General features: G+C 40.4%; 1 protein-coding gene across 4 annotated transcripts in view; it reads left to right on the top strand.

Moving 5' to 3' along the window:
- AIG1 (androgen induced 1) overlaps window positions 1-27,576 on the top strand; it is a 229,551-nt gene that overhangs the window by 139,823 nt on the left and 62,152 nt on the right. For 2 of the 4 annotated variants that reach the window (XM_012759727.3, XM_012759726.3), the window contains exon 4: window positions 4,845-4,941. The exons of the other annotated variants lie outside the window; for them this stretch is intronic. In XM_012759727.3, coding sequence (XP_012615181.2) covers window positions 4,845-4,941 — 97 coding nt within the window. The remainder of the gene's footprint in view (window positions 1-4,844; window positions 4,942-27,576) is intronic. 4 annotated transcript variants of the gene reach the window in all.

Here is a 27,576-nt window from a genome sequence, read left to right as displayed (position 1 = left end):
ACTCCAGCAATGAGTAGACAGCCCTTCTCAACTTGCAGTGTTTTATGAGTTTTTATTATCTTCTGAGCCTCAGTGAGAATTAAGGTCAAGGTAGAAGAGAGACTAAGAAGATCAAGTTGTAAGAGAAAAAATGCTGGGGTCCAGACACCATTAGGCTTAGGCTGAACAGCTCATGGTGTGCAATTCTTAGTCACACAGACCCCACCTGCCACCAAACCGCCCTACACAGGCAATGTCCCGTCAGCACATGCATATGTCCAGGCCAGCGTCCTTAATATAAGGTATATATCAAGGTATATATCAAAGAGAACTATCGTACCATCCCCCAAACACTTTCTGTGTGATGCTTCTACCCCTAAATTGCAGATAATAGTGTCTTTCCTTTGAGGTAACAATTGATTTCTCTAGTTGTCTTTTCTAAAAAGGCAAATGTCTTAGATAGGTTACACATTTAATCACCCTAACCTGCTTATAATTGAGTTCTTTGCCTCCCTTTTCACTTTATGGCAGAAGACAAGCTTCCTGAATTCCTGTTTCCCCCAGGATTGCCTATTTCACAGGGTCCTTTCTTTTTCCTTTCATTCTGCCGATTTTGCTCCATGGCACCACGTTAGCTCTCCCGGTCTGTGTTCCAAAGTGCCGCATATCAGTAAATGTTTATGTGTGGAGGTTAGAGCAAATGAACACAGACACTTAAATTGGGGTTCTTTCAGAATCATATGCTGGCCATGCCTCCTCTTTCTTCTGCTCTGGGAGCTCCCAGACCTATGCCAGTCCCCCCAGCGAAATAATGGCAACTAAAATGTACATAGAGCAGCTAGCAAGCTTTGAGGCCATGCCCAGAGCAAGATATCACCCTCCCTGGTAGAGGTGGTGTCTACCAGTAAAACTGGGGTCTGACCCCACCCCAGGAGCCACCCAACCGTCTTGTCCCCACAGCCCATAGAATGGTTGAGGCTGAAGTGATTCTGATGGCCACCACCTTGGGGCACAGACGGTGCGGTGGCTCTGTCCGGCATTGCAGACATTTTTTAAATCTAAAATTTAAAACCTAAATTTTTAAATCTAAAATTTATAACCTAAATTTTAAAATCTTAAATTTCAAAACCAAGTCCTGGGATTATGTGACCTTGGGTGATTCATTTAGTTTGCTCAAATTAGATCCCAGGAAATTCGGGGATGGTTAGAGATAATAAAGAGGAAGGTGGAAAAGGAACCCTGATGATGTGTGTATTTGGGGATTCACCTTAACTCTGCTGTGCGGGATGTAAATAATTGTTATTCTTCCTCTAGCATGTACATAGCTTACTGAGTTAGTAATTATTAGAAAAGTCTTTTTCTTTGCTAGGAAGCCAGCTCAAGTGTCTGCTTGGCATCTGTCCATGGTGCTTGAGCGGCAGGCAGTGATGTTCTGAAAACTACAAAGAGAGCCCCCCACCCCGGCCCCCACCAACACACCTCTGCCCATCCTGCTGGGAGGTAGGATAGAAAGTGTATCTGGAGAGGGAGACTTGGACTTCCACAGGTTTTCCCACTGTTAAACAAAACATTAGGCAATTAGCCTTTTCAAAGGTAAAAGATTTCTTTTAATTTCTCCACACCACACACACATACACACACACACACACACACACACACACACACACACACACTCACTCATAAAAGAAGAAAAAGAATTTTGCTCAGGAAAATTGCAACAATGAGGTCAACTCCTGTTGCTTTTGTCAATTGCCTTCTTTCAAAGGTAGATTAGAGTGATTAGTGATAATACCATGAGTGCCCCTGAGGGGCTTTCCCAAAGAAAAGAGAAAATCCTTCAGACTTTCCCCACCTGGTCGGGAGCATCAAATGCCTTTCAGGAGCTTTGTTTCAAAAGAGAAGAAAATATTGATTGAGAGCTGACTAGGAGTTGTTTTCTTTATATGGAAAAAAAAGTTTAATTACTGGAGAAATTAAGTAGAAAAGGGGCAGGGAAAGAACCCATCCAGACAGCGTTGGCTGACTGCTGAGTCCTCCTTTTTATTTACCTGAGATTTCCAAGTGCTCTTTTTGGAAAGGGTCGAGTGAGGGTTCCTCAGATGCATCCCTATTGGGATACTTTTATAAAAGAGAAGAATGGATTGGAATTAGACTCAAGAACCTAAACCAACGGCATTGATAATGGGGTGAAAGAGAAATGTTTGGCCCTTTAATTTAGAAATTAATTAAAACTAGTGGCGAATATTCCATGATATATAACAGGAGTGAAAACCATGTGGGAGATGCCGATGAAATGAACGTCAATCAGATCGTCTCTGAGTGTGGCCAAGGATTGTTCGTTCGCCCTGAGTTCAAATGGGCTTCCCTTCTTGGGGGTGGGGGCACCTAGTTATTCCTACATAGGCCTGCCTGTGTGCATTCACTCACTCTTCAGTCACTAATGAGGACCCACTGAAAGTTAGATGGTGTGCCAGGCACCAGGGATTCAAAGACGAACAGTGTGGGAGGAGCTGAAATCCTCCTGGCAGAATCGGGGAACGGTCACACAATGTAAGTTCTAGGGTATGTTCGAGGTGGTGTGGAAACTAAGAAGACAGGATCTTTCTTCAAACAAGATGCTGTGAGGACTTTATTCTGTGCAAGTTTTTGTTTTGTTTTGTTTTTTGGGTTTTTTTTTTACTAAATAGAATTCACTATTTCCTTTTATCACTGCAGTTCTCTGTCAGGACATGTGTTATGTGTGTTAAAAGAAAAACCTTACACAAGTTGAATGTAACAGAGTTTAATTGAGCAAAGAATGCTTCGCAAATCAGGCAGCCCCTAAACCAGAACAGGTTCCGAGAGACCCCAGCGCTGCTTCACGGTAGAAGAAGATTTAGGGACCAGAAAAGCGAAGTGACGTAACAGAAAACGGAAGTGAGGTACAGAAGCAGCTGGATTGTTTACAGCTCAGCCTTTGCCTTATTTGAACAGGGTTTGGTCAGTTGGCCACCTTCGATTGGCCAAAACCCGGTGACTGGCGCAAGAGTAGGTTACAGCCTGTTTACGCATCCACTTAGGTTTCAGTTCACTATGTACAGAGAAACCTTTAGGCCAAACTAAAAATATGTAAGGAGACAGCTTTAAGCTAAACTTAATTTAATATGTGTTTCTACAATGATGGATAAAAGGAAAAAAATCTGAAATTTGTATAGCTATGTTTTCACATTGTTCGCATGTGGCCGTGTTTTATAGAATACGGCAGGGAAAATACGTGGGAAATGTACGTATCTACAGGATTTTTCTGACTTGAAGCTAAACCTGTGTGTGAGAAAGGGAGTGTATCTAATAAACTCTGGAATGGAAAACAGTGGCCTTTTTCTGCTAAATGCCTCCCTGTGTTCTGCGTCCTGTGCTTCCAGCCTCCTGTCTCCCTCCCTTTTCCCTGATACCTTTGTAGGGGAATTAAAATCTAGGTTCCTGGCTGAGGCCCCTGTCACAAAAGATATCTGAACAAAAGAAAAGCACACGGATTTATTTAGGTTTTATGTGACACGGGAGCCAAGAAAAACGAAGACCCGAAGAAACAGGGAAACCTGTGTATTTTTTATGCTAGGTTTGAGGAAGAAGTGGCTAGTTGTAGAGATGTATGATTGGATTAAGAAGCATGATCTCATGGTAATGAACTGAAGGACACATAGCAAGGCCTGTTTGTTCAGATTCTTCTCTACGTCTTCAAAGATCAGGATGTCCCTTTCCTCCAGATCTAAGAAAGGCACCTCTCTCCGATGAGGGTCACATGACCGGATCTAGGGGAAGGCCAGAAAATCCTTTCCAGGTTTTATGATCTGCTTCAGGGAAGTGGGGGTCAGGGGGAGGTAAGGGGGACCATCCTGCTTGTGCCATTTTCTCAAATTCCTGCAGCTTAAAATTTTGGGGGGTAATGTGTACTGAACCCCATCACATTTTCATTTTGTTGTAACTAAGAAACCCAAAATGAAGCATGAGCTTTTACCTGACCAGGCTATTCGGTTTATATTTTATTTAATCCTGGAAGCCTCCATGGGATTTACGGGTTGTGCCAGTTCTAAGGAGCTGAGCGTGTACGGCTGCTGTCCCTCCCGGTGACCTTCGCAGCCATCTGGGCCGGGACCTGTGTCTGTCCGGCTCAGCCCAGCGGGGCAGGGCCTCTGCCGTGTGTTTGCAGATGCCTCATTCAGACTCCGCTTCCGTGACTCACGCCATCTGTTGGTAATTTGTCGTGGTTCTGAAGTCAGGGGTTTTCAAAGGATTCAATCTCTGGAGTCCCTCCATGAGGTGCGCTGACTGTGACTCTCTGTCACCCTCTTCCCATCGGCCTGTGGCCAGGACCCAGCACCGAGTCAAGCTGCCATGAATATAATGATGCTGTTCTTTGCACTTTAGAGAGCCTCACACCAAGTTCCTGCCCCCTTTTGAGCGAGTTACACTCTTTATGGGACTTGTTTGAAGTTCGGCCAAGCTGGCAACCGTGGGGTTCCACTTTTACAACCTCTAGCAACAGTAGGCTCCAGTCCTTTGTGTCACTGTGCCATCTGCCTAGCTTTTTCCCTCTTCAAACTGTAAGCAAAATGAGCTACCTAAACCAAAAGTGCCCTCCACCCCCAACGAAAACACACTGGCATCAAGTCAACCTGAATGACACTGCTCTGTCTGCTCCAAACCACATTTCTCTTCTATACCTACTTAAGAAATTTTATTTGTACCAAAAAATTTTTATTTTTACCAAAAAAAAAAAAAAAACCCCACACACAAAACCAGACAATAATAATAGCCGTTAAGTTTTTTCTACATGCCAGGCACTGTGCTACATGTTGTACACTCATGATTCCATTTTATCCTCACAGAAACCCAATGAAGGAGGTACTCATACCAGCCTGGTTTTTGCATGGGAGGAAACTGGAGCTCAGACAGGTTCAGTAACTTGCCATGACCATGCTACTAGTAAGTGATGAACCTAAATCTACACCCCGATGCCTGGCTCCAGAGTGTAAGAGTTTAACTTTTGTGTATATTATCCCCCCCTTGATATTTATAATCCATTGCTCTGAATTTCAATGCCATTAACTAACTAATTAACCCCTCAGGCCTCAAATACAGTATCACACATCTACTAGCAGTTCCCATTTGTTCATCTACCCAACACATATTTTTGAGCACCAATTATGTGCCATGCACCCTAAGAACTCAATGATGAAGAAGTCTTGTCTCATGGAGCTGATAATGTCATTGGAGCTACATTTACTCATTTAATAAACCTTTACAAGGAACATACGGTGTGCAGGCATTGTGCTAGACACTGGGGCTATAAAGTCAAAAAAGATACTATTCCTGAGCTACTGTGTGATAATCTCAGAGTTCAACTTTACAGTATGTTGGGACACTTGGGAGACTAGAAATCAAAAGAGCTAGATATTTATTTAGTGTATATATCCAATATTTATTATGTATATTCTGGCCATCATTGAACTTATCTTTCCCTTGGTTTCTTCATCTATTGAAGAGATAACATGTAAGATTACCTCAAGTTCTGGAGAAATAATTTCTGCTCTACTGAACTTAGCTTCGAAGGAACTTTTCTAGAGTTTAAAAATGTGGAAAGAGACAAAAGAACTAAGTCTGGATTAATGAGAGAAGCAGGACAGAGAACTTTAAGAAGTATATCAACCAGAAAGCTTTTGACTGCAAGTAACAAAACATGACCAATGGTTTGAAAACTTAGGAACTTATTTTCTCATGTAAAAAGAAGTCAGTGGGTTAAGTGTTGCTGGTGTTATTTCTATTGCTCAACAATGTCACCAAAGACCCATTTCTAGGTTTCTAATCTGCTACCCTTGGTGTTAGCCTTTCATCCTCTAAGTTATGGTCTTGTGGTTACGAGACAGTTTCTGTTTTTCCCAGAATTATTTTCTCCTAACAGTGACCCAGGCAGAAAGGAAGCCATAGGAGAAAAAAACTTTCTCTTAAACTGGGATATTTATTTTCGTTTTTGTTTTTTGGTTATTTTTTTTTTCACCCTGGAAGGGGGGCTCTCCACCAGCCCACTTCTCCTTTTATCTCTTTTACTAAACCTGGGTCAAATGACAAGCCCAAACCAATCATAATTTGTCCTTTGAATCTGAGGGAGGGCTTTCTCTAAGATCATGGAATCTCCATCAGCTAAAAAAAAACTGTGTTTGATTTGCAAGAAAAAAAGTGGGTAGGCAATTACAGGTGTCTGTCACAGAGAGTTGGGTGGAAGAAGATATTCTAGCAATGGTCATTTAGCCCTAGGAAAGCTTGAAGAAAGCTTTCCTTGGAACACTTGAAGAAACCGTAATGAGTGAGACTAGTTAGTTTGTGGGTACTATGAAAGATAGGTCCTGAGGCAAAACCTTTGTTTTCTAAAAAGATTTTGTTATCAGAGGGAATTTACCCTAAAAGGGAAATGTAGGGGATATGATTGCCACTAGGAGACTCTTATGAACTCCCCATGACTGGATTGTATTTGAAATGGAGAAGAGCAGTTACAACTTCCCTTTTCTCTTCAATCCAGACACCATAGAAGTAATTACCAAGACAGATTGACACTCACTGGGGCAGCCTGAAAGAACCTCAGACATCCACAAGTCTTTATTGAACTGGCCACCATGGTACAGAGATGACTGAGACACAGACCGTCCACAGGCACAAATTTTATAGATCTGTGCATTTCCAACTGTAACTGCAGTGTAATATGGGCTTTGCCAAGGGTATGCACAGAATACAGTTGAGCACTGAGAATGGGCTGGCCAGTTCTGCTTGGAATGAGGCAGGTGGAGGTGAGGGGAGGACATATAGGTGCAATGACATTTGGGACAGCCCTAGAGGATAAGAGGAGGACAAGAGGCATTCAGAGTTGAAATGTAGGAGAGGAGCAGTCTAGTCCAGAGGACTCTCATAATAGAAGTTAAAGTTCTCTGAACCGTTTTCAGCAGATATGAATGTTAAAACCTTCAGGACTCACACTTACTCTGCCACTGTGCCCTTTTCCTTTGTTGGGCTAGACTGTGGCTGTGGCTCCAGATAGAGGAGGTGGTGGGTCTTGCATATGACTGCTTGCCAGGAGCTGAGGAGCCATCCTGGCTGGAATCACTGCTCCTAAACAATGGAGGAAGGATCATCTGTTCTGTTCCTCACCTCTTTTACCATGTGAACCTGTTCCCTCTCATTTTCCCACTTCTGCATCCTTGTTTATACACCCATCTTACCCAGCAAACTTTACCCTCTTAATGGTGAGGTGTGTGTCATTCCACCTGCCTTTCCCGTGTCCTATCATGAGACCTGACATGCGGTCCATGTTCAAAATGTGAATGTTGAACAAATGGATGGTTGAGTAAGCAAAGTGAGAAGCTGAGCAGTGGTGACCTATGTGTTAGCTGTGTAGACAACTGGAACTCATCAAGTGGCCTCCTGGCTTCATTGTATTAACTGTCTGGCTCAGGATATCTCACCTGACTACAACTTGTGAAATGTGGCAAGAAGTGGGGAAGTGGAGGCAGAAGGTCTCCCTAGCATTAGGTACATCTAACACATGAGGGTCTGCATAGAATTGAGCCACTACCTAAGGCCACTTAAAATGGGCTTACACTAAATGAGCAGGGAACGAACATTTATTCCAACTACTCATGAAAGAAAGTATGACACAAGGATTTAAGGAACAGACTCCTGGGCTTGAATCTCAGTTTCATTGCTTCCTGGCTATATGATCTTGGGCATGTCACTTAATCCATCTATGCCTTAGTTTTATCATCTACAAAATAGGGGAGAAAATAGTAACTACCTCAGAGGGGTGTTGTAAGGATTTAATGAGTATATACAGGGTAGTTCCATGTTCCTATAAGCCTGGCAAATTGTGAATACTCCACAAGTGCTGACTACTTGCATAGATGCAACCCTAGAAAATAAGTTTTACTTTCGTACTTTACAGACAATGAAAGTTTAGCTTGGGTAAGTTAAATGAGGACCTGGGTGTCCCTGGCCAATTAGGTATTAAGTGACAGAATGAGAACTGAAATTAGATATTGTTAGATCCTGTTGTTAGATATTTAAATGCCCATGGATTATCATGCTAGGAGTGGCAAATCTACTGATGCTAACAAGATAATAGCTGAGATTTCTATAAAGATTTTTCCTTTAATAAGCCTGATAGAGGCATATAAAACATATGAATCACAGACACCCCTTTCTGCCTCAGATCATGAAATTATGAAATCACAGATTGCTCATATCATCCAATCCCTGCTCCTTCTCTCTGGACCAGTGGCTAGTGGAATTTTCCCAGCACAGAGCTATCAGTGATGAGGGAGCATTTTTTTTTAGTTTTGGTGGGGTTTTTTTTGTTTTTTTTTGAGACAGAGTCTCGCTTTGTTGCCCAGGCTAGAGTGAGTGCCGAGGCGTCAGCCTAGCTCACAGCAACCTCAATCTCCTGGGCTCAGGCAATCCTCCTGCCTCAGCCTCCCAAGTAGCTGGGACTACAGGCATGCGCCACTACGCCCGGCTAATTTTTTCTCTATATATTAGTTGGCCAATTAATTTCTTTCTATTTATAGTAGAGACGGGGTCTCGCTCTTGCTCAGGCTGGTTTCGAACTCCTGACCTCGAGCAATCCGCCCGCCTCGGCCTCCCTGAGTGCTAGGATTACAGGCATGGGCCACCGCTCCCTGCATGGTTTTTCGGTTTTAAAAAAATTTCTAATCTGTCATGAGCCAAAATTTTAAAAATACAATAAAAACGAATAAGTAGAAAAAGAAAATGAAAAAGTCCCAATGTTCAAACCTAAAATTTTATATTATTAAATTCAATTGTCAAATTGCTAAAGAAGTTTCCGAGTGCTTATTCTCCATTCCTGCACTTGTCTTTCCATAGTTCTGTACCCATGGCCAGTGCCCAGGCCACAGAACACACTCTGAGTATCTGATTTAAAGGACTCCCATGAAGAGTTATTTACTCCTCAGGTGGAGACGATACGCATTCCTATTTGCTCTCAGCTTATTTAGAAGTTCTCAGATTTCTATAGATTTTCCCTTATAAACATTGGCCTGACATTTCCAAAGCTAGCTGGAGAACCTCTATCCATCTTCAGAGGGCATTAGAAAAATGATCTGAAATAAAAATCAACAACAACAAGAAAAACTCCAGAAAACTCACAGCCTTTACAGTCGATCATATACTGGGCTCAAAGTTAATGTCACTTTAACAAAGCTTCAAGAGAGCCCCTGAAAGAGACAGTACTCAGGAATATTTCGGAAACACTATTTTAGCACAAAACTAGCCCAAATCCCTATGTGAAGTCCCTGGCCCCTGTGAACAAGACTCTGAACCATTTCAGAACTGTTTGGAGTCCTTCTACCTCTTTGTTTATATCCCTCTCTCAGACCAGACTTGCCTGACAAGTTCTCCCTCAGGTCCAAACTCAGACTGGTTGTCATCCTCTTACCACTTCTGGGATGAGGCATTGACAGACAAACAGAAAGGAGCCAGGGAAAGAAAGTTTATTTCCCTGCAGCCCTGCTGTTATACCTCCTATCAAAAGCTCCACTGTTTCACTTCATTTCACTTTTATTTAACAAATACTTCCACTGTGCTCACTGTGTGTGAGGCACTATTCTAAAGAATTTGCAAATATCAACTTATTCAATCCTCGGGACAACCCTATGAGATAGATTCTATTATTCTCCCTATTTTGTAGATCAGGAAACCAAAGCACAGAGCATTTACGCAATACAGGTTGAGCATCCCTGTAAATCCAAAATCCAAATACTCTAAAATCTGACAATTTTTGAACATTGACTTGACACCACAAGTGGAAAATTCCACACATAAGTGCTTAGCATAAACTTTGTTTCATGCACAAAATTATTATTAATAAAAATCTATGTAAAATTACCTTTAGGCTTTGTGTATAAGATGTATATGAAACATAAATGAAGTTCATGTTTACACTTGGGTCCCATCCCCAATATATTATGTACATGCAGATAATTCCAAAATCCAAAAATATCCCAAATTTGAAGCACTTATGATCCCAAGCATTTCGGATAAGTGATACCCAACCTGTGTATCTCAAGGTCACGTGGCTCTGTTTTGATCTCTGTCAACATATCTCCTCCTCCAGGGTAAAGAGAAAAAGTCATAGAGGGAAGAGCTTGGAATAAGCTTGAGTAACGACAGTGTGAGGAATATGTATAGTCAGTCTGGGAGAAGCAAGACTTCTAGCATAAGAAAGTAGCCAAATCTCAGAAATAACACAAGGGATTCTAGTCACTGGTAAGGGAAAACAAGCTTAGGACAAGTGACAGGTTGGTATGTAATATGAAAAGACAGAACCAAAATCATGTATATATTATGACCAAACTCAAATCAAAGGGCATGATAATACATCTATAACAATAATAAAATGCAGTTGACATATGTAACTTTGTTTAATTCTCACAACTCTAAGGGGAAGGCAGTACTACCCCATTTGTCAGATGAAAAAGTTAGTAAAAATACAAAGAGATAAAATAGCTTGCTCATAGCCTCATAGCTAGTGATTGGCAGAATTTACATCCAGTTCTAACTCTAGATCATGGGTCATTTTGACTCAGCTACACTGTTAAAGTTGATTACCCCCAATGCCATTATAGGGATGGCTTAGTCACCATGTACCCAAGAAGTCTCAGAATGATGGCACCTACAGGTAAAACTAGTTTTTGGGGGGTTTTTTTGTTTTGTTTTTAATTGGGAAAATCTGGGAAAGATAAGTGTAGCACCAATTAACTAGATACTTGTATTTCATACAAATGGTAAGGTCTTAACACACCTCTGCAAGAGGGGCATGTGACACAATGGCTGAGGATATGCCCCCACAGAGAGCCCTGTGCTTGTCCTGGAGTAAATGTCTCTCTTAAACCAGATCGTGTGTGGTCTGTAGAAGATGAAATGCTGGTACTGAGCCTGTTGCCTATCTGATGCCCTGGATGGACGATCTGCTGGAATTATTGGGTCCTGCCAACATTATTTCCATCCTGGATCTACATGAAGTCTGTGGCAGATAAAGCAGGTCCCTGAGACCAGGCTAGAGAGTATTTCCATCCTCCATGGGGCTTGTAAAAATGCCTTCCCTTCCTTTTAAAATAATCTTTGGTTTAGCTTCTTTTCAGTCCTTAATAAATAGTTGATGATGGGGAACATTTGCAGGTGCATATGTAGATGCTAAAGGCTTATTGAGTGTGGAATTTTAATTGTATCTAGAACATTCACAGTTTATCTAAAGCAACTCAAGAGGAAGATAATAAAAGCCAAATAATTATAAGGATGGGTCATCAGGAATGCTATTCTTGCAATGCCAAATGACATGGTGAAAATAACAATCACAGAAGTTTAAAAGAAAACAAAAAGGAAGCCCTATGCATTCTTATAATTATCAAGACACTTCCCCATAATAATACACTTACTTGTAACCCTAGCCCTATCTTATTTTTTTTTTGTAATTTCAATATGTTAAGGGGGTACAAATGTTTTTGGTTAAATGGATTGCTTTTGTAATGCTTGAGTCACAGCTATAGGTGTGCCTATAACCCCAGATAGTGTTCATCATACCCATTAGGTAGGTTTTTGCTCCTCCCTTCCCCCTGCCTCCCCCCTGCTTTATTTCCACTGAGTTTTATTTCCCTCTGTGCACATGTGGCTCATTGGTTACTTCCAATTTAACAATTAGTACATGTGGTGTTTGTTTTTCCATTCTTGAGATACTTCACTTAGGATAATGGTCTCTAGTTCCATGCAAATTGTTGCAAAAGACATTAAATCATCCTTTTTTATAGCTGAGTAGTACTCCATAGTATACATATACCACATTGTGTTAATCTACTCATGAATTGACTGCCACTTGGATTGATTCTACATCCTTGCAATTGTGAATTGTGCTGCAATAAACATTCAAGTGCATGTGTCTTTTTGATAAAATGACTTCTTTTCCTTTGGGTAGATATCTAGTAGTGGGATTGCTGGATCAAATGGCACATCTACTTTTAGTTCTTTAAGGAATCTCCATACTGTTTTCCGTAGAGGTTATACAAATTTTCAGTCCCACCAACAGTGTATAAACATTCCTTTCTCTTTGCATCCACGCCAGCATCTGTTGTTTTGAACTTTTTAATAAAAGCCATGCTCACTGGGGTAAGGTGATAGCTCATTGTGGTTTTCATTTGCATTTCTCTGATGATTAGTGATGTTGAGCATTTTTTCATGTGTTTATTGGCCATTTGTCTATCTTCTTTTGAAAAGCTTCTGTTCATATCTTTTGCCCACTTTTTAACAGGATTATTTGGTTTTTCTTGCTGATTTGCTCAAGTTCTTTATAGATTCTGGTTATTAGCCTTTTATCAGATGTATAGCCTGAAAATATTTTCTCCCATTCTGTAGGTTGTCTATTTGCTCTGTTGATTATTTTCTTTGCTGTGCAGAAACTTTTTAGTGTAATCAAAACCCATTTATTTATTTTTGTTGTTGCTGTGATTGCCATTGGGGTCTTATTCATAAATTCTTTGCCTAGGCCAATATCTAGAAGAGTTTTCCTACATTTTCCTCTAGAATTCTTATGGTTTAATGCCTTACATTTAAATCTTTCATCCATCTTGAATTAATTTTTTGTGAGTGTTGAGAGATACGGGTCCTGTTTCATTCTTCTGCATGTGGCTATCCAATTTTCCCAGCACCATTTATTGAATAGGGCTTCTTTTCCCCAGTGTATGTTGTTGTCTGCTTTGTCAAAGATCAGTTGGCTATAGGGAGGTGGCTTTATATCTGGGTTCTCTATTTTTGTTTCATTGTCTCTATTTTTGTACCTATACCATGCTGTTTTGGTTACTACAGCCTTGTAGCATTGTACGAAAGTCTGGTGATATGATGCCTCCAGATTTATTCTTTATGCTTAAGATTGCTTTGACTATCCGTGCTCTTTTTTGGTTCCAAACAAAGCTTAGAATTATTTTTTCTAGGTCTGTGAACTATGGTGTTGGTATTTTGATGGGGATGACATGAATCTGCAAATCACTTTGAGTAGTATAGACATTTTAACAATGTTGATCCTGCCAATCCATGAGCATGATGTGTTTTTCCATTTGTTCGTGTCCTCTGTGCCTAGCTCTATCTTTCATTAAATGGCCTCCCAGTTAAAAATAACTAGATAAAGTATCCTAGACTACAGAATGCCAGGAATCTTTTAACCAGGTGACATCTCATCTTTCAAGATATCTGATCTTAAGTCACCCCAGATTAACTTGTATGTTTTATTTGGCAGCAGACAGTGGTAGCATAGGTATTGTTAGAGTATTGACAGTGGAGGAAGGAGACTTTCTGACACTTGATTAAGAAGAAAAAGAATTCTATATTGCCATCTGGCTATGGTTCAGAAGTACTGCTCTATACTACTGCCTTACTATCACTGAGGGTGGGATAGGAAAACAAATCCCTTATGGTATGGGGAGTGGGGGCGGGGTTTAATGGATGGAGATTTTCTGGACAGACAGGTTTAGAGAGGAAAAAAAGTAACTAGCATTTGAAATCTGTGCTTATCAGGCTCATCTGTGGCTAAATGTCCATTTCATCTGAACCAGAAGCACTCCCCATCCAAGCAGCAGGCATTATCAAGCCCACACCTCTATGAGAAGGATGGGAAGGATGCATACCTGGCACATAAATCTCCCTTCCAGCTTCCAACACAGACATAGCTAATCAATCACAGAATTCTTCCCCGCCAAGCCTGGATTTGGCAGCAAAATCTTTCTTACCTCAATAATCCAGGCAAATCATCTCAAACCATGACAGTTGGCTCATGAATTGAAACCTGTTTATTTTCTCTGGTCAGCACTGGTAATACAAAGATGAATAAATGCAGTGCCTGCCCCCAAATAGCTAAATAGCTTGCCGAGCTATTTATTAGTTTAATATTTAATAGTTACCGCTAAAGCCTTTCTCACAACCCAAATCACTTGAACTTACAGTTACTCTCCAAGAAGTTATTATATTTAAATAAACACTGTATGAAGGGATACGCTCAGTCATTAATCTAATAGTTCATCCTTCAAAGAAGAAACAAATCTGTAACATTGCTCTTTTTACAGTAGCATCATTAAGGACCAACAGCCATTATCAATTTTAGTTGTGGGAGAAGAGTTCCCCCTTCTCAAAGTCCATTTAATGAGTAAAGTTTTTGGGTTTTTTCATGAAAACATTGAACATTACCCAAGTTACTATTATGATCATCTCTTATATTTGTATGGGATACTTGGCAAAATACTTTCTCTCACATTATATCATTTGATGCTCACAGCAACTATTCAAAGTAGATGGAAAGGTATTATTAGATCTCTTTTAGTGGTAAGTATTTCCACTATCCAGCGTCTGGATTTTTTTAAAACAAATAAAAAAGTAGTTATAAAAAAGAAAGGAACACAACTTTCAGAGAAGATTTTGAGTGTGTAGAGTTTCATGGTGATTTGATTTTTCCCCCCAGGGCTCTGTACTAAATTTACTGCTTCTTTCATTTTATTGATACTATAATGGAATTCGATACACTCTAATTCAGAAACTAAAATGTTTATTCATTTCATATGTCAGTACAAAATCCAATCAAGAATAAATATTGCCCCTCCCAAAGCTATCATCATACAGAATGATAATTGCTTTGAAAAGAAATAAACAAGTTTGGGATGAAGGTGCTATTCTTTGCTATCAGTCAATGAAACAGTCCCAAAAGTGGGCCTCTTCATCCATATTTTTCCTATGGAATGATTTGAATGCTTCTATCCTGCAAGGAAAAACACCGGAAATGGGGCTGTTGCTCCCATTTACTGGATACTTTGATGGGAGCGTGCAGACATCATCTGTAATCCTTACAGCAATGTAGTTGATGAATACCTTCAACAGAGATATTTTACGAGGCGGTATAGCTTATCAGCTAAAAGTATATAGGTATGTGTTCAGGTCACAAAACTCAGGGGTTAAGTCCTGACTTCTGCTTACTAATTGACTCAACTTAGGTAAACTATTGAAGTTCTCTAAGTTTCATTCAGTTTTCTCTTAGAGTTAGTTAGGAATTAAATGAGACAATCTGTGAGCCATTCAACCCAGAAATTGGCACATAGTAAGTGTACAATGTAGAAATGATAAGTAAATGCTTGTGTGTGAAGTTCATAAAATGATAGTTTACATTTACTGAGCAACCTACATGCCACATACTGTTCTTCATGTTTTATGTAAAATAACTTATGTAATCCTCTTGACAACTATATGAGAGAATCCAAAAGGTCTAGCTAACCACAAACAGTGTTCACAAAAGACCATCCTCACTTCTGACACCAGTTGCTTGTTCAGGGGTTCCAAGACCACCCTCAGGTTCAAAAATAGACTAGAATAGAAGGACTCTCAGGATTCACTGCACGGTGTTACATTCATGGTTATGGTTTATTACGGGAAAAAGAGACAGAATAAAATCAGCCAAGGAAAGAGGCCCATAGAACAGAGTCCGCGAAGGGGTCAGAGGTGAGGCTTCCCATTGTCATCTCCCCATGGAGTTACAGACATCAGTGACAGTGCATGATAATACAAACAGAATATTGCCAACCAGGGAAGCTCACCTGACTTTGGTGTCTAGGGCTTTTGGGGGACTCAATTACATATGGCCATGCTGCTGACTTGTAGTCTCCAGTCCTTTCTGGAAGCAGGACAGATACTAAGTGGCTTAAAGGCCCCAATATAATTCACATGGTTTGACGTCTGTTAGCAGAAGCCCCAGGCAAACGAAGACACTTCTATCAGCCAGGACATTCCAAGGGCCTAGACAGCACCTTCTGGTAGCCAAGGGCAATGCCAGACATCTCTTTGGGTAAAGTTAATTCTTCACTACTAATATTATCCCCATGTTATACATGAAGAAACCGAAGCACAGAAAGGTTAAGAAACATGCCTAGGAACTCATAGCTGGTCACTGCCTAAAGAGATGTTCATTGACTGTTGAGATCAGACTGCAGGCAAATGGTAGGACCTGGTTTGAACCTGGGTGGATCTGATTCAAGAGGTCTTTATCTCTGCACATCCCATTGGCTTTTCCTGCAAAAACACGAGAGCCTCACCAAACACTAAAAGGCTCTTGCTACTTCACAGGTGAAGTGCTAACGACCCACACTGGGCTCTACCCCTGGCAAACTGAGCCATGCTGAGCTGCAGCATCTATTGCAAAAGTACTCTATGCTGGTCTCCTGGGAGTATTTCATGGCCATTGGGAGTCAATGGAGTTTTGATGAGCCTTGGAAATATTATTTATGGAGCTAAAAATTCTGCATTATTCCTACAAGGAAAAAATGCTACCAGTACATACCAATATATACATGTAAGTTTAAAGCCAAGGGAAGATATTGATAGTCTTGTGCCTTGAGTGCCTTTATGGAAACAGTTAGGGTTCACCTGGCTCATGTAAGGACGTTGCTTTCCCACATAAAGGTGCAGTTTTATGTCTCAGGAGGCTGTCCCCAGTACCCGGAAATTTCAGGTATAATTATAGCTACCAAGCTACAGCTTATTCCTTTAAAGACCATATCTCAGTTGCTTGTCAGGCCTGGGTGGTTTTGTCAGGAGAGTAGGAGGAGGAAATCCACACCCCCACCCCCACCACCCTCAGAGAACAGCTTTTTTGGGTAACCACTGCAAACAGAGAGGGATCATTGATGAAAATCAAATAGGCGGTATCTCCCACCCACAGAGCAGCCATGCAAATGCACAAGGCCAGCTCATCCGGAGCCAGGAGTCCCACTCTGTGAGTTAGTTCAGTCGACTGAATGCTTCTTGAATCAAGGCAGAAAATAGGCATACTTCCTCCCCCACTTTCTACACAACCCCATCAGTTAGTTGAATTTCTCTTTAATCAGAATCTCACAGAGTAAAGCATAAGCAACTATATTTTTTTAAGTCCCTCAAGGATTCTAAAGCAGAGCAAATGTCAAGAACATCATAGATCTGAAATTAAACCACCGTTTTAAAACACTTACCAAAAACTTGAAGCAGGACAGTGTGTCATCTAATACTAGTTTTCAGCATCTAGGGCAGGTTCGTTCTTTAGAGGGAAATGAAATGACCAACCCCCCCCACTCATATTTGCTTTTGGTTTGTAAAAGGGGCTTTTAATTAAAAGTAAATACATGATTATATAGTATGGATGTGTTAAAAAATTAGGACAAGTTTACCACAAAGTCATTTGTCAGTTTTAAATACATTGCAGTTTTAAAAGTGTTTTCACGCTAGATGTTAATGACCACAGCTGAAGAAAATCCTAAAGCCACTTCCAGGTATGGTATTGTCTTTTGACACAGACATCTTTTGTGGGGATGAAACGTTGGTTTGAAGCTATTTCCTCATATACTGTCAGTATCAGAGTGATGGAATAATTAGTTATTAAGCGTGTGTTGACAGCAATGTTGGATATGCAGGCTGAGATTTAAGTCCTTTCGGGTTATGGGAAAGAAACAAGCTTGGGTTACTGAAGTCAACATGGGTATGGTAGGATGCACAAAGATATAGGGTGGAAATAAAAGCAGCCATGCACCTTACAGCCAGGCCTCCTGGAGAAGTGAACATTGGTCATTGCCAATGCCAGGACTGAACGGTAGGTCCTTTTATCCGACAGCAACATAAGAGTTTAATACTTAGCTCTTCCGTCTCTGCTCCTCACTCTACTGGATCGGACTTCCTACTGCACCTCTGGCTCATGGTTTCTGCCGCTGTTACAAACTCTCTGTTTCATAGCTTGGGTTTTCTCAGCGCCTCTACTGTCTCATGGCTTCTGCTGACTGCCTTCTTCTTGTGTCTTGTGCTTTAGCTCCAGCCCACACTGATGCTGTTTGTGTGCCCCACATTTAAATCCTCTGAAAGAAAGAATGCCATGGGGAGTCACCACCAGTCATGATCTCATGTGATGCCCCTCCATTGGGCATAGATTGCAACCAGCAGGCCACCATAAGGGCCACTGCCTGCTTACAGAAGGCTGTCTTTGCATGAAACACTGGTTACTTGTCCAGCTGGCTTTGGGAAAGAGGAATCATGAGATGTACGGCATGGCAAACCATGCATAAAAAGTCTAGAAAAAGGAAAGTGTGAGCATGGCAGGCACCATGGGCCTGTCCCAAGCAGGGAGAGCACCCCTGCTAGTTGAGCACCAGGTGTGGTCACCTGGGCTGGCCCAACTCTCTGTGTATTCTGTGCACAGGCCTTGGGCTCATTGGCTCCTCTCCATAATTGTTATCGCTTGTGTCTTCTTTCCCTGTCAAAGTTGGCCTTGGAATAGGAAGCATTTTTTTCATATTCTTCCACCCTTTTCTCCTGTCCCTGAAAGAATTACATAGTTTTTCTGTTTTCAGTGTTTTCATGCTAATGACCCTGGTCTGAGCATGGGCTAACTAAAATGCCAAATGGGGAAGTTATACATCTTAAAGACTTTGAGTAATTTATATTGAAATGTAAACTTTTATAACAAAAATATATGTCCACGTGTTAATCTCCACAACCTGTGACTATAACCTGTTATGGCAAACAGTGATATTAACTTACATGGCAAAAAGATATGATTAAGTTAAGGCTCTTGCAAAGAGCTTATCCTGAATTGCCTGGGTGGGCCCAAGTGGCCATCACAAGTGGTGTTATATGAGGAATGAGAGGGAAGTTATCTGAGAAAGGCAGAGGGAAGGTGCACACACACCCAGATGGGATGGAAGTCATGTGACCACAGAGGCAGAGACTGGAGTGATGTGGCTAGAAGCCGAGGACTGCTGCCAGCCTCTAGATGCTGGAGGAAGCAAGCAAGGAACCTGCCCCAGAGACTCTGAAGGGACTGCAGCCCTGCCAACACCTTAATTTCAGATTTTCTATCCTCTAGAGCTGTGGCAGAATACATTTTTGTTGCTTTAAACCACCCAATTTATGGTCATCTTTATAGCAGCTCTAAGAAACTAATACATATACTTTTTTACATGTGCCATGGAAATCTCATTTTGAAAACTTTGGAAACTAGCCTACCTGATGCTGTTTTGTTTGCAAACTAGAGTGGACTTTCCAAACTTAGGCCTGGTGTAGGTTTAGGGCAGTGCCATGTCTAAGACTTCTGGGGCAGATGAACTGTAAGCTCCATGAGAGTAGCATTGTGCTGCATATTATAGGTGCTTAATAACTATTTGTTAAATAAACAAATACATTCTCTGGCCTCCTAATTGTTTTTTCTAGTTCTGTATACTCAAATGACTCCTCTGGCCCCAGATGGCACTGCACCTTCTGGCCTTTTTTGAGTCCCATCCTAGGACTATGCATACAAACATCACTTATTTCTGACTTGGAGACCAGATATTTGTGTGAATGCTGTCCCTTCTTCCAGACTTAAGAGTGGTCTCACCATCTAGTTCATCTTTTTCTTAATGCACAGTACAGAAACATAACAGTATAGGAACCCAAAATATTGTATAATTGAATAGATGGAACATGAAGAGAATGGAGAGGTTCAGTGACAGTGGAGAAACTTTTGATAAATCCCTTAATGTGCTAAGAAGTTGAGAGGGTAAATAAAATTATTCTGAAACAACATTAAGGGCCCCATTGAATCAGTTTTGGGCTAACCTGAACATCTATGGGTAAGATCACAATGGTTAGATGAATGTATACTTGGTTAGTTAGTTTTTTCTATTGCTCCATAACAAACTACCACAAACTTAGCTGCTTAAAAAAATGCACATTTATCATCTTACAATTTCTGTAAATAGGAGTCCAGACATAGCCTACCTAGGTCTTCTGTTTTAGGGCCTCTCAAGGTCCAATCAAAGCATTGGCTAGAGAAAACAATGTGTACACATAACCTGGAGAGCAGGATGATAGAAAATGGAGACTCACAAGGGTGGGGGTGGATGATGAGAAATTAGTTAATGGGTATAATGTACATTATTCCAGTGATGGATACCCCTTATGCCCTGACTTAGCCACTACACAATCTTTGCATGTAACAAAATTGTACATGTACCGCATGAATTTGTACAAATAAAAGATAAAATAAAATAAATTTTAAAAAATATCAGCTATGATTGGCATCTTATCTGAAGGATTGCTAGGGGAAAGATACGCTTCCAAGTGCACGTGGCTATTGGCAAGATTCGGTTCTTCAAAGGCTGTTGGACTGAGGGCCTCAGTTTCTAGCTAGCTGTTGGCCAGAGGATACCCCCTCAGTCCATGCCACGTGAGCGTCCCCAACATGGCAGCTTGCTGCATGCAGAGCCAGCAAGGGAGGAAGCCTGCTAGCGAACAGAAGTCACAATCTTACCTAGCCTAGTTGTAAAAGTGACAGCCCATCAACTTTACCATGTAGCACAGGTTAGCAGCAACGCTAGGCCAGCCCACACTCACAGGCATGAATGCTAGGAACCTGGAATCATTGAAAAACATCTTAGAATTTGTCCCATCTAGTGACTACCATGAGCATTCCCTAGATATTGAATGGGTCATGTTCCAAGAATTTATTTCTTATTCAGTTGGAACTAAGAACTCAGTGTGATTTTTTAAAAAGAGAAACAATGGAGTTAGAGTCCTACCTCACCACCCAGGCAAAGCCCATCTTACCCAAAATACACCAAGTATCATGCTAACCAAACTCACCTACATTTATTCATTCCATTGTTATTCTATGAAAACATGTTTTTCAAATTTCAAATTGGGATTCTAGGACCAATTCTCCAGTTAATGGGTCTTCAGCATAGCCAGATAGGGAAGTTAGTTTTATTCCTCTGCCATCAGTAACTCATTAGTTATTTCACACTGTGCATATGAACAGGTTATTCCCAAACAAAATAGGTATCCATGAGCTGATGTTTATCAGTGATGCCTTTGCTGTGCAGTCATCCCATCAAGTCCTCATTGTTTGCACTGAAAAATCTAAATGTTTCAACAAGGAGAGTAAATCATTTTCAAAGTCTTTCAGAATGTGTCATTTGAGGAACCATCTCAAACTGTTTTTAAGTTCTTGAAACTAAACAAAAACTTTCACTCCAACAACGCTGAATCCCCTATCCTGAAGTCATTGGTCCCGGTTTCTTTACCTTAAATCTCACGGATTAGTAAATATGCCACTAGTAAAAAAGGCTGGCAGCAGAAATTTTTTTGAATTTTTAGATTCATCAAAGATTTCTCTTTTTGAAGTCACCTCTTGCTTCCTAACTATTGGGGAGTGCTTTAAACTCAGCTCCCACTCACCCTGTCTCCTCTTCAAAGCCTTGCTCCCTCCTGTGCAGGGAGAAAGTGCCTTTTGAAAGTGGTAAGGGTTCCTGCCTTACATGGGTCTGTTGGAGTACACAGCAATAAACAAAAATAATAGTAAGTGCAGTTGAGTTCTGGATAATTACAGAGCGAGCTGGGGAAAATGTGGAAATCAAAGCAAAGCCACCTTGCAGTATGCCTTAGAGGAAAGAGTGTTTACTATGCCTGATTCTCAGTTTTATTGCAGCTTTTCGTAACATGCACTAAGCAGGGAGTGGCATCTATAGCATCTATCGCGGCCCCCTGCTTAGGTGGACACTCTGGGCATCCCAGAGGCATCATGGGAAATTTAAAACAACTTGAGTTATTTAAGTCACACTCTTCCCTCCAGGCACTTGAACGGTTAGACCCCACCATGAGGCAAGTCCCAGACATCCTGGTGGTGTGTCTGCTTCATTTTATCTATAGGCACGACCTGAAGCAGAAGCTTTTTTTTTCTTTCCTCCTTTTTTGTTCTTTATTGACTCGTGGACTATTGAGTTGATTCTGATTTGGTTTTTCTTTTTCAATTTAAGTCACTTAGATATGTACGATTTTAGCTCTAATGGAGAATTATTTTTTGGTTTTGTTTCTAAGGAAGATATCAGAAGACTCGTTGTGATACCTTGTGAGGCATTTAAAAGTAGGCTCTTCCCACTCTAGAAGTCTCTGCTTCTGTGATCTTAGGTGAATTATCAAATAAGAACATCAGCCAGTGTGAGTGCATAAACTAGCACCTTAAATTGCTTCGTAATACAGAATAGTTCACATATGGAACAGCAGTGGTCTGCAGTTAGCAACAACAGATGAATCACACTTTCCTCCATATATGAAAATGATTGTTTGCTAAGTCATAGGGTGTATTATGCTGCTAAGGCAACCATAACAAAATACCACAGACTAAGAGACTTAAACAACAGAAATTTATTTTCATACAGTTGTGGAAGCCGAAGTCCAAGTCAAGGTGTCGGCAGGTTTGGTTTCTCCTGAGGCCTCTCTCCTTGACTTGTGGATGGTGCCTTCTCCTTGTGTCCTCACATGGCCTTTTCTCTGTGCAAACATGTCCCTGGTGTCTCTTACTCTTAAGAAACTGCTAGTCCTAGTGGATTAGAGCCCTACTCTTATAACCTCATTTAACTTTTTTTTATTATTATTTCAGCATATTATGGGGGTACAAATTTTAAGGTTGTGTAAAATGCCCTTGCCCCCCCTCCCCCCACAAGTCTGAGCTTCAAGCATGACCATCTCGCAGACGGTACACATCTCACTCATTGTGTATGTATATACCCGTGCACTCAAATGTTTATAGCAACACAATTCACAATTGCAAAGCTGTGGAAACAACCCAAGTGCCCATCATTTAACTTTAATTGCCTTTTTAAAAGCCCTATCTCCAAATGCAGTCACTATGAGGGCTAGAGCTTCCACATACGAATTTTGGGGAACAGAATTCAGTTCATAACATGGGGTTACCCACAATGTCCAGGGATGGATTGGAGGTCATAAATAGTTTGTGCAAATGTGTATATGAGGGTGTGTGAATATGTAGATTTTTCTGGAGATACACCCATTATGAGAATTTCAAAGAATTCTAATAAGATGTACAAGTTTATACCAATTTCCCTAATTATTTTTTAGGTGTGACGTTCTATGTTAATCCTTTCACAAGGATTCTATGATCCTCTAAACCCTGTTGCTCCCTCCTCTTTCAATTTTGAGATATTCTGTTATGCTACAAATCATTACTCTTTCAGGATATCAAGGAATAGTTGAAAAACATGATTTTTCATCTTGCTGAGATGACTAAAATGATGATGTGGTAATTTCATTATTGCACACTTGTAGAGTCTTTATAAATTGTGGTTTAGGTGCTTGAGCAAATATATAAAGTTTTATAAATCAAATAAATACCTGAGCTAGGTAAAGAGACTAGAAATGAAAAAGCAACTAAGAATTTAGGACATAAGTAAGGTATTATAAAAATAAATAAGTAAATAGAAGTACACTTTCCAATATAGGCAGTGTTATTTATGTCTACATAATTTGTAGAGTAAAGCAATGAAAACAAGTAGCTAGGGAAAGGACACTATGTTAAAAAACAAACAAACAAACAAAAAGCACCTAAAGAAAATTTGATATTTTTTAAAATGGAAAATAGACAATGAATGATACTGTTTTTTGGAGAAACCCATTATTTTCTCCTCTTCCCTTGTAACTCTACAGATTTACTTGGGTCATACACACTGATTTCTAGGGGCACTGTTTTTATTGAGTATTTGTGCTACTGACTTCTTAAACCTAAACTTTGGATTTTCATTTTCCATCAATAAATTTAATTTTGGCAGGTTTAGACATTTTTCTTGCACAGTGATTTTCAAATTTTTCTTTAGTTATTGAACCCTAAATCCAAACAAAGTCTTCCATGGATGTCAAGCAGATAAAAATGGAAATATTGTAGCTGAAACAGAGTAGGAAAGGGTTTTGCTGAAATGAAAATATACTATCAATATGGTATTTCCCTAATCCAAAATGTACTTTACACAGAATTCCCAACTCCATCAGTGGTCTGTAGCAGATTCTTGCTTTCTTTGTTTAGCACGCTCTCTACAATGACATATTCGAAGAAAAAGGAAAATTGTCTTGTTGTTATTGTTGTTCTTTAAAAAAGAGAAAAATTAGCTGGGATATGTTTATTTTCTCTGACTGCAAACTCTTGCAAAAATGTCAATAGTGGATGGGAAAATTAAGACAGCACTCACATCCCTTTCTTAATTCTATGACAATGGTGGGAAGAGCTGGAAATCTTAAGTCATATCATTGGCTTTGGAAACATTTTTAATTTTTGGTCTCATTTGCCCCTACAGCATGTGACTAAAGTCACAGAACCTACATATTTAAGACATTCGGTGACTTTCTGGTGAATGGCTATTTTTGAAAAAGTCATTCCAAAGCCCCATGTCACTTTTGCTGAAGTCACTGTGTCGGTTGCAAAGGCAGCTGGCAGCTCTCACTGCCCTCATCCATGCCTGATGGCTTTCGGGGAGTGTTCCAAGAACCTGGGGTCCCATCCGTTCCTGGAGTCAGGAACACCTCAATCACTAAAAGGAAATGAGGTTTGAAATGTGTTATCTACTATTTAGAGCAATTTTGAGCATTTCTAAGTAATAAACTTTGAAAAAACATCTTTATTCACTGAGCTCCCCCAAAGAATTGAGAAACCTTTAAAAATCAAATTAAACCTCTGAAACTGGTACAAATAAAACATTTGTGAATCTTTAGGGTTTTCAGTAGAAATACATCCTGATTTTCTGTATGTGTATATGTGTTTGAACTGTTTTAGCTAAGCATTTATGTTTTTAGAAAAAAAGCATTATGACTGCTTTTCTTTTTTTTTTTTTTTTTGGTTTCTTGTTTATTTGGTTTGGTTTGGTTTCTGGTTTTTGTTTTGTTTTGCTTTAGTTCTCACAACATCTCCTGCTCTAAATGGCTTAGCAAAGAAATGAAGTTACCATGTTTTATGGTGTTTGCCCCAGATGAGGCAGAGGAGGTTTTGGTTGAGGGGGAGGGGTTCATCTGATGTTCTAACCTGCTGACACACCAGCCTTGGTGTCGGGTTCTCTGTCGGGTTCTGGGTGCTGTGCTAAGGGCAATGGAAACAGAAATATAAATCAGGGCCCCTCTCCTCCCAAGTGCACTCTCTGTTGATTCCACATAGGCCAAGCTAACCTCTTCATGAGTTCTAATTCTCACTTGTGCCCAGTAATGTCTGCGGAAGATGGAGCCAGTTCTGAAAGCACACGCTGGACAGAGAGGTGGAGATGCCCCGACATCCTTCACTTCCTGCCAGCCCTCGAGGTTGAGCATGTCTGTGCACAGCAGGTGCTGCGTTCTCTAATTGGGATTTCGAAAGTGAAAGAAGAGGGGGAAGAGGGAAAGGAAACTAATAACTATTGAATGCCTGTTATGAGCCAAACCGTGAGTTTACATAACCTAATCCTCATGAAAATCCCATGAGATCAGTATCATTATCCCCATTTAACAGATAAGGAAACCGAGAATCAGAAAAGCCAGGTCAATGCCCAGGGTCCTCCAATTTAATCTGTGATATCAACAGTATTTGAATCTAAGTTTCTCCAAAGGACAAGAGCCAAAAATTTCCCATTAGACTGAACCTTTTCTGTGTAAATAGTAGGAGAAGGTCAGCCCTCAATTTCCTTATCAGTAAAATAAAGACAAAAATCTTCAACCTTGTTTAATCTATCATTAAGTGGGAGAGTATTGAATGTGGCTGAACAAATTCAAATATGCTTGTGTTCATTTAGCTTCTTCATGAATTGCGAATAACCACCAGCATATTATGAGTCAAGTCAATAGAATTAATATTTGTACTGACTCAGCAATGCTGAATTATATGCCATCCTAGCGCAAAGATTTCTTCCTAGCCACTGCTAACATTAAAGAGAGTAATATCTTCCGTTCTCACTATGTCCTTTCACAAAACTCATAAAACATTTGTCTAAAGATTTTTCTTCTCACAACTGCTTCTTACCCCAGAGCCTCTGCCAGATAATGAAAGTATTTCGTGGGCTTGATTGGCAGAGATGTTCAAGGAGGGCCATGTTAGTAGAATAGAGAAATAAACCAAGAAACGGACTGGCACAGCTGAGACAGAGGGACATTTTGGAGGGTGTAAATGAAAGATTAAGTTGAAAAGAATTTTAGAAACACTGGAGAAAAAAATCTTAAACTCTAGACCGAAGAGTTTAGATTGAATAATATGGGCTTGCAGGATCTACTGCACTTTAGCCTTCTGTCCCCATCACCTGCTGAAGCAGGTTTTGCCAAGCTCTCTGTTGACCTCTGCCATGGTTTGGATGTGGTTTGTCCCCACCAAATGTAGAACTTCAACCCCAATGTGGCAGTGCTGGGAGGTGGAGCCTAGTGGGAGGTGTTTGGATTATGAGGTAGGATTCCTCACAAATAGGTTAATTCCCTCTCATAGGATTGGATTAGTTCCAGTGAGAGAGGGTTGTTAAAAAGAATCTGGCTCCCTCATTTTCTCTCTCTTGCTTTCTGTCTTACCACGTGATCTCTTGCACACTCCCCCTTCCTCTTCCACTTTCTATCATGAGTGCAAGCAGGATGAGGCCCTCACCACATGCAGCTGCCCAATTTTGGACTTTCCAGCCACCAGAATCATGAGCCAAATAAACCTCTTTTCTTTATAAATTACCCAGCCTCAGATAGTATGTTAGAGCAACACAAATCAGACTAAGACAACCTCCAGTTTCCAGAATATCAATAGATATTTTTCAATCCTCATTTTGCCTTCTCAGCAGCATTAAATGCTATAGGCCACACCCTCCTTTTATCTTCCTCCCCTTGGCTTCCTTGATACTACACTTTCTGGCTTTCCTTTCATCTCTCTAGCTACTTTCTCTACTGTGCATTGCAGGCTGGTCTTCTGCCATCAGCCATTAAACATGGTGTTTATTCTTACATCCTCTTCTGCTCTTAATATATACTTTTCTCCTAAGCAAGCATATCCACACCTACTTCATTTATCACCGAGCTAAGGATTCTTTCCTAAGGTCTAGAACCATGTGAACTTGAACATCATAAAAGCTTCCTCACTTCTAACATGCTCATAAACAAACCTGGTCCACTCCTAGTGTTTCCTGTCTACTTTTACCAGCCAGAAACTCAAAGGGAAATCAGGAATGACTCTCAATGTCTCATTTCAGCAATTGGTTGGATCATAGATAGGGAATACTTAGAAGAGCAATGACAGGAATGATCATGAATTTAGTTTTGGACTTACTGCATTTGAGCTTCCGAATGTTTCAGTACCATAAGATTCAGATACAGTGACTGGGGGCCAAGTGAAAAATTTCTGTATAGTATGTGGGCCAAAGCTGTATTGAAGACAGTAAGGGTCTGCTGTTTCTTAAAGATCCCACCCCACTACTTTAGTTCAGTATATGCATAGTTATGCTCACTGTTCATTGAATAGTTGAAATTTATGTCTAACCTCTGCTTTCCTTCGGAAACAGGTAGACTTCATCCATTCATTTGTTCATTTATCCATGATCCTAGATTCCTTATATGGTTCAAGAAGTTCCATACTCCAAGATCACTCAAAACTCTTTGAGGTGCTGTGATCACTAGAAAGAATTAGGGTAAGACTATAGCTGGAGCAATAAAATGATGATAACACAAACATTTATTGAGTACTTACTTTGTGCCATGTACTATAAC

The sequence above is a fragment of the Microcebus murinus genome, chromosome 5 (genome assembly GCF_040939455.1).
Source record: "Microcebus murinus isolate Inina chromosome 5, M.murinus_Inina_mat1.0, whole genome shotgun sequence".
Taxonomy (NCBI): Eukaryota; Metazoa; Chordata; class Mammalia; order Primates; family Cheirogaleidae; genus Microcebus; species Microcebus murinus.
Note: the sequence above shows the minus strand (reverse complement) of the source record. Positions and strands in the feature narration are given on the sequence as shown.